The sequence below is a fragment of the Carex rostrata genome, chromosome 31 (assembly GCF_964058835.1).
Source record: "Carex rostrata chromosome 31, lpCarRost1.2, whole genome shotgun sequence".
NCBI classification, from domain to species: domain Eukaryota; kingdom Viridiplantae; phylum Streptophyta; class Magnoliopsida; order Poales; family Cyperaceae; genus Carex; species Carex rostrata.
This window is the reverse complement of record NC_135948.1, coordinates 155,361-163,224: the sequence shown is the minus strand read 5'-3', so window position 1 is coordinate 163,224 and position 7,864 is coordinate 155,361. Positions and strand designations below refer to the sequence as shown.

The following is a 7,864-nucleotide window of genomic DNA, read 5'->3' as shown; positions in this document are numbered from 1 at the left end:
CCCCTCTCCCTCTGGACACCACTAAAAAGATTTCCTTGAATTGGTCTAACTAGAACAACATAATAAAAGCAATTGGATTTCGTTCAAAGGGCTCTAGACCAAATTTTATTCAAATCATGATCTAAACTGTCCGATATGAATTAAGATTCGTGTCATACATTTAAAACTCATAAATTTGAAATCTAAATCGTCAGGAGAATGTTGAAGCCGATCGGACGGTTTATAATTGGCTTGGATGAACTTTGTCCAACGTCACTTGGACAGAAATCCTGATTTGAATAAAATAAACAAGGGAAGAGAAATCAAAGAGAGACGTTGCTAGCGGAGCTACCTTCCAGAGAGGAGAGAGGAGAGAGAAGAGACGCGTCTCTCTCTCACCTTCTCTTCTCCGACCTACCTGCTCTTAAATAACACCAAACTTTCTCTTTACTTTTAAGCAATACAAAAACCTTTATTAGAGGATCGCAATTTTCGCTTTAGCGTTGAATTCTCTCCGTCGCTTTTGGCCGAAGGTTAGGAATTCAGAAATTCTCCTTTCTTCTCCATGTGCGATGAATAATATTCATTTGGGGTTTCTTTTCTTTCTATGGGGGATCCTATTCCTAGGCATAATTTAATTGAATTGTAATTGGAACACAGTGGAATTTTGGCTATTATGCGTAATTGGATTGAATTGCAATTGGAAGACTGAGGATTGAAGTTTGATTTTTGACAGATTTTTTTTTTTTTTTCAGCTGACCTCTTTTTTTTTCGGTGAATTACAAAATGTCGAGCTTGGAAGAACCGCTTGGTCTGCAAAACCTACCGAAATTAAGTATTAACAATTTTAACTCAAATAGCTATATGCCAGTTCTAAGCCGAATGGAAATGGGTAGTTGCTACCTTGAAAGCAAGTGAGTATTTATGCTACTTCATTTGCAACCTCTATTGTGTAATTGTTTCAAATAGTCACGAACTGTATGAGAAAGGAGGATGAACTTTGAAAAAAGAGAAAATAATAATAACATGCGAGGAATGATAGTATGATACAACATTTTTAGTTTGAGTTCATAAAAAAAAATCATGAAAAATTGTTATTGTTGTCTTAAATTTTATGATTTTTATATGGTTCTTTCAGTGAGGAAAGTGCACTGAGGAGGAACCAAAGTGATGCATATAACAATTCATGCAATGGTAACACTAAGTCTCTTAACTCTTCGACACCTCGCAAGGAAGATGAATTTAGAAATCTTCCTTACAAGGTAACTTTATAAGTTTGGAAATAGTCTAATTTTCTTAATTTCACCTTTATTTTCTCAATTTTTTACTTGGTTTGATCTGCTTGCCTTTGCAGATTATAACTTGTTGGCCTAGGTTTGTAAAAGTAATTGAAGTGGGGGCTCGGGATGGGTTACAAAATGAGAAGGCAATAATACCAACATCTGTAAAGATTGAATTAATAAAGAAGCTTGTTTACTCTGGATTATTCTTTGTTGAAGCCACAAGTTTTGTCTCCCCAAAATGGATCCCACAGGTACAAACTGGTATATATAACTAATAAGTTTAACTGGACAATTTTTTTTAGGTATTAGTACGACTAGAAAATTAGAATTTTACCTTCGGTTATTGTCAGTACAAAACCTAACATTAGAAAATGACACTACATTGTACATATAATGACTTGTATTTATTCTTTTATTTTTTTGCAGTTGGCAGATGCAAAGGATGTTATGGAAGGGATTAAACACATCAACGACGCAAGGTTTCCTGTTTTAACTCCAAATATTAGGGTAGACTCTTCTCCATGAACATAAATTATCAATTTTGGATTTGACTCTTCTCCTCACCAAAAGATTCATAACCATGCAATAACAATATACTTCAGGGATTTAAGGATGCTATTGCAGCTGGAGCAAGAGAAATTGGGATTTTTGCCTCCGCTTCCGAATCATTTTCGAAGTTGAATATAAATTGCACTATTGAAGATAGTCTTTTCCGTTATCGTGAGGTTGCTCTTGCTGCAAAGAAGAATGGGACAACCATACGTGGGTAAGTTGGATTCTTCTTCATTTACACCAAAATTTACAATGAGGTAAACAGTGATAACTCAACCTAAATGAGAACGCAAGCTCAAAACACACAAAAATTGCATTGATTGTCAGGATATCAACTTGTCCCAGTTGACAGTAAAGTTAAAGCAACAGCCATTTGTTAAGAAATAACTTTATAGGTATTTGGACGTAAAGAAAGGGGCAATCGAATAATTAACAAAAAGTTGTTATAGGTACGTCTCATGTGTGGTTGGCTGTCCAGTTGAAGGAGCCATTTCACCATCAAAGGTGGCTTATGTGGCAAAAGCACTTTATGACATGGGTTGTTATGAGATCTCCCTTGGTGATACAATTGGAGTCGGTACTCCAGGTAAATATTTTCCTTCCAATTCTCTTTTGCTTTGCTGTTTTAGTATTTTGTCATTGGATGATTGACTGCTAAGTTTGGTTCATTCCTTGCATTGAAATAAAATAAGAAAGCTTAATTCATTATAAACAATGCTCCTGATAAGAATTCTGAAAAAGAACCCTAAAAAGGAAGTTATATTTTATAGTGGAAAAAAAGTTCATAGGGAACAAAGGGGGGGCACTCATTAAATGATCTGCTCTTCTTTCCAATACTACTGCTATCACCTTTTAAACTGCTACCACTAAAAATACAACTATTTGGAAAAGCATTATGATCTTTGCATTTAACTACTAATACAATTTTTGATTATCTGATAAAATTTCCACGTGGTCTTTATTACTACAGGAACGATCATTCCCATGCTTGTCGAGGTCATGTCGGTCGTTCCCCGTGAAAAAATAGCTGTCCACTTTCATGACACCTATGGCCAGGCTCTCTCCAATATCCTTGCTTCTCTTCAAGTAAGCAAAGTTACCGTGTAATAACCAAAAGTGTACCGCTGCTCTGGTTAATCTTAGGAAAATCACTATTAAATTTAGTTTATCAACTTTGATATGTTTTCTTTTTTTAATGAAATTTAATAGTACGTACTTGCCTACTTCAAAATAATAATAAAAAAAAGATTAGCATATCAACTTATCTCTTTAGATAATTTTTAACAAGATTTTTCTGAGTGGGTGCATAATTATCCCTTCAACAGCACCAAAAGACATTCTTCATTTCCTGAGATCTGTTGGGTTACCAGTTTGTTTTTCCAAAGATTTTTTTTCTTCTATTTTTATTTAAAAGTATCCTGAGACGAATGCATCTTAATCTGGAATTATAAAAATTGAAAGTTCAACCTAACTCACAGGAGATGCACAAGAGAGTTTGTATCTTATGTATTAAATTTTCAACAGATGGGTATCGCTGCAGTAGATTCGTCAGTGGCTGGGTTGGGAGGGTGCCCATATGCAAAGGGTGCATCAGGAAATGTTGCCACAGAGGATGTGCTTTACATGCTTAATGGTTTAGGCATAAAGACTAATGTTGACATTGACAAAGTCATGGATGCCGGCGATTACATATGCAAGCAATTGGGGCGGCCTTCTGGGTCAAAAGCAGCAGTTGCTCTTGCAAAAGTTAATGAAAAGATGTGATATAGATGCATACAGCATTTTTAATTGATAGGGTGAAATATTATTAATTAAAAGATGTTGAGTTACTCGGTCTCTCTTTCTGTAAAAGAAAAGCCAAGTGAACTTAGGAAGAGATGAGATTTGTAGCCTTATATGTAAGACCAATCGATCAATGTCCATGTGTAACCTTTTGTTCTTTCTTGTTTCTATTGCCATGTGTTTTTAAAGATTTTAGTCAAAAGTTACTTTATTGATTAATGATTTGAGCTTATATAGAGCTTTACAAAGCATTCTTACAAATAATTTCCTAAACTATTTCATAATGGCCTATTTACCGATAGGCCCCCAAAACTATTCTAATACAATAAACGATAAAGATATAAATATCTCAACACTCACTCTCAAGATGGGCAAAAGATATCTATCAAGCTCATCTTGTCACAAAACCTATCTAGATCTATTGAGCTAAGTCATTTGATGAGACAGTCAGTTACTTGATCTTCAGTAGCTACATGACTCAGCTCCAATAGTTCACTTTCTATCTTTTCCTTTATGAAGAACCTATCGATCTCCACATACTTGGTTTTGTCATGCTCAACAGGATTGTTGGCAATGCTGATCGCTGACTTGCTATCGCACCACAATTTCATTTGAGCTCCATGATTCACCTTGAGCTCTTCTAACAACCTCTTCAGCCACACCATCTCAGCAACTCCCAATGCCATAGCCCTGTACTCGGTTTCTGCTGTCGATCTTGAAACAACTGGCTGCTTTTTGCTCTTCCAAGAGACCAAGTTGCCCCCTACGAACATGCAGTAGCCAGATGTGGACCTCCTGTCATCTTGGCAACTGGCCCAGTCAGAGTCACAATAGTCCTCAATGTTCATGTGTCCATTCTGCCTGAAAACCAAGCCCTTCCCCGGTGCACTCTTCAGGTACCTCAGAATGTGATACACTGCGTCCATATGGTCCTTCCTAGGGTCATGCATGTAGCGGCTTACCACGCTCACTGCAAATGAGATATCGGGACAAGTATGTGTCAAATAGATCAATCTGCCTACCAGTCTCTGGTACCTCTCATGATCAACCTGTTCTCCTGCCTCTGCACTCATTTTGGCCTTCACATCAATTGGAGAAACTGCAGGCCTGCACCCCAACATGCCTGTCTCAGTGAGCAGGTCTAGCACATATTTCCTTTGGGACAGAACAATCCCATCGGGGGCACGGGCCACCTCAATGCCGAGAAAGTATCTAAGTCGCCCTAAGTCCTTTACCTCAAACTCTTTGCCCAATCTCACCTTCAGCTGAGCGATCTCACTCTCATCATCCCTAGTGATAATCATGTCATCTACATATACGGCAAGCATAGTGGTGTGAGCTCCTTGTTGCCTAAAAAACACTGTATGGTATGCATTGGTCTGCCGATACCCTATGCCTACCATAGCCTTCCTGAACCTGTCAAACCAAGCTCGAGGGGATTGCTTCAGTCCATAAAGATACTTCTTGAGCCTGCACACCTTACCCACTGTCCTTTTCGTGCCAAAACCTGGTGGTATCTCCATGTACACCTCCTCCAACAAGTCACCATGAAGAAAAACATTCTTCACGTCGAGTTGGTGTAACTTCCACCCCCCATTTGCGGCTAAAGAAACCAGTGTTCGTACTATGCTCATCTTCGCCAAGGGTGCAAAGGTCTCATCATAGTTTATACCATAGGTCTGACTGTACCCATTTGCCACCAATCGGGCCTTGTACCGCTCAACCTTCCCTTCCGGGCTTTGCTTCACTGTGAAGACCCATTTGCATCCAATGACCTTCTTGTTAGGTGGTAATGATACGAGCTCCCAGGTTTTGTTCTTGGCGAGGGCCTCAAGTTCCTCTAGCATGGCGGCTTCCCATTTTGGATCCTCCTTAGCACCTGCCAACACTTAGGAATAGAGACAATGTCCAAAGATGCAATGAATGCTCCATGTACATGTGATATGTGTGAGTAAGAGACAAATTTGGCAATGTCGTGTGGGAAACCATATCGGTCAGGAGGAATGCTTGCATTCTCGCGAGGAGTCCTCCTTACCGATAGGGGAGTGGGAGGAGTAGAGAGAGGAATCATATCACCTGTGTACTCTGAGTCTGCGATGGATGTGGAAGGTGTCTCAGGAGTCGAGGTAGGCAGGAACAAGGGACTTGGCACAAGCGGCACTGTAGGTACTGTTTTCTCATTCTCCTTTCGTCTCCTCGTGTACACTCTCAGCTCCCCTTGAGCCTGAGGTCCACCACCCTCGGGATCAGTCTCCCCCTGATTCGGCACAACGACCGGCTCTATAATCGGCACAACAGCCGACTCCACCACAACTGGACAAGGGATAGCCCCTACACTCACCATCTGCTGCATCTCACCACTACTACTACTCTCTCCCTCTCGCCTCGTACCTCCAGTATCGAGCGAGTCCTTAAAGGGTGAGGTAACCTCAGAAGTGTAGTATGGCTCAAGCTCTCGAAACGTGACATCCAAACTCACAAACAACCTCTTCTCAATGGGGCTCCAACACATATATCCATTTTGGGTGACCGAATATCCCACAAAGACACATTTGACCGCCATTGGGTCCAGTTTTCCCACATTGAGTCTTCTGTCCTGCACAAAACAGATACATCCAAAGGTCCTCAAAGGAAGGATATCCCCATTCTTACCTTGCCACACCTCAAACGGAGACTTTCATTCCAATACTCGTGAGGGCATCCTATTTATCAGTTGGGCAGCGATCTTAACTGCTTGCCCCCACAAGTACTTCGGTACATTCATGGCAAACATTATACTTCTAGCTACTTCCAGGAGATGCCTATTCTTTCGTTCTGCTACCCCATTCTGCTCAGGTGTGTATGGACAAGTGGTCTGATGCTTTATTCCCTGGGATGACAGTTACTCCCCAAAGGCCCTGTTGGTGTACTCCCCAAAGGCCCTGTTGGTGTACTCCCCAAAGGCCCTGTTGGTGTACTCCGTCCCATCTTGATCCATGTACCACAGTCCACTATGCCATGTACCAGTCCCGAGCCTCCTGCCCATCCTCTTCTCCTGGAAGATCACCTTAGGAATATCAAAAGTAACAACACAATTTAGTTGGAGGATAATTGCACTTATAGATAAGAGATTTATGGGAAAAGAATGAGCATGCATAAACATTGGACAAAGTCAAAGAGTTGGTACATTTTACTGCACCCTTACCAACCACAGGCCGGGATGTACCATCAGTTGTCTGGATGCTTTCTGGAGCTGCTAGGCGAGTATAGGAAGAAAACTCTCCAGCAGCACCCGTCACATGCCTAGACGCACCAGAATCAACTATCCACTCGGCTGATCTAGTGGTAGGATTAGAGGCAAGAGCGAGTGAATCATAAGTACCTGTGGTTGACTGAGCAAACAGAGCAAAGTTACCCTTTGATGAAGATGAGGTGGATGCACTATCTCCCACACTCACTGCCTTCTGCTTCCTCAGCATCTGAGAGAACCCATCCAAGAGTGCTTGATCCTCCTCGGTGAGATCCCAACCAGCTTTTTCTTCCTCCTCTGCAACCATCAGTTATACCCGGTTGCCTCCTCTTCCACCTCTTCGACCTCCACGGCCGCGACCACGACTCCTAAATTGCCCCCTCCCACCTGTGTCTTTCTTCTTGGGTGGCTTAGGGCAAGCTTGCTTCAGGTGACCTACCTCACCACAATTGTAGCACTGTCGAGTCTCGCCTCTGTACCCTGTGTTACCTGAGTTGGAGACTGCTTGAGCTGACTTCACCTGTGGAAGTCCTCCTGCCCCAGCCTGTAGTCCAATCCAGCTCTCCTCCTGTATCATAGCTGAGATTGCCTCATCAAGTGAGGGAATCTTCGGCTGAGCTAGTAGCATCGCACACCTTGGCTCAAATGCCGGGTTCAACCCCCTCATAAAGTGCATAGTCCTCCTCTGGACTCTATCATCTCCTTTCTTGCACTCGGGGTCCTTGCAGCACGCGGGTGGTGAGAAATGATCATAGTCTGCCCACAGTCGCTCCAGATCTGCGGCATACTCCTGGATCGATCTCTCTCTCTGTGTCACTGCCTCTATCTCCCGCTTGATCTGGAACACCCTCAAGTTGTTGTCGGCTCCTGCATAAATCCTCTGCAACTTCCCCCAGACATACTCACAGCCTCTATGCCATCCACCGTGACAGCGATAGACGCGACCATCGAATTCAGAAGCCATGTATGTAGCAGGTTATGAGTAGTCTTCCACTCACTGTGCTCAACCGAGTCCTTCACTGGTTCCCTATTCTCACCT

General features: G+C 41.9%; 1 protein-coding gene and 1 long non-coding RNA gene across 3 annotated transcripts; one reads left to right on the top strand and one right to left on the bottom strand.

Moving 5' to 3' along the window:
* Positions 1 to 290: 290 nt before the first annotated feature.
* Positions 291 to 3,753, top strand: LOC144547491 (uncharacterized). 2 transcript variants are annotated; one of them, XM_078296159.1, is made up of 9 exons: positions 291 to 512; positions 735 to 893; positions 1,118 to 1,241; positions 1,334 to 1,513; positions 1,689 to 1,769; positions 1,865 to 2,028; positions 2,264 to 2,400; positions 2,785 to 2,900; positions 3,339 to 3,753. In XM_078296159.1, the coding sequence occupies exons 2-9, from the start codon at positions 766 to 768 to the stop codon at positions 3,576 to 3,578; spliced, it is 1,170 nt and encodes a 389-aa protein (XP_078152285.1). In that variant the 5' UTR covers positions 291 to 512; positions 735 to 765; the 3' UTR covers positions 3,579 to 3,753. The 2 variants fall into 2 exon arrangements, with proteins under 2 accessions (XP_078152285.1, XP_078152286.1); XM_078296160.1 differs by lacking the exon at positions 1,334 to 1,513 and having other exon boundaries at positions 358 to 512.
* Positions 3,754 to 6,562: 2,809 nt separating this feature from the next.
* LOC144547492 (uncharacterized) lies at positions 6,563 to 7,132 on the bottom strand. The gene is made up of 2 exons (XR_013509089.1): positions 6,958 to 7,132; positions 6,563 to 6,642 (listed from the first exon to the last, which is right to left on the bottom strand). It is a non-coding gene; the product is annotated as an uncharacterized LOC144547492 (long non-coding RNA).
* Between the last annotated feature and the right edge of the window lie 732 nt (positions 7,133 to 7,864).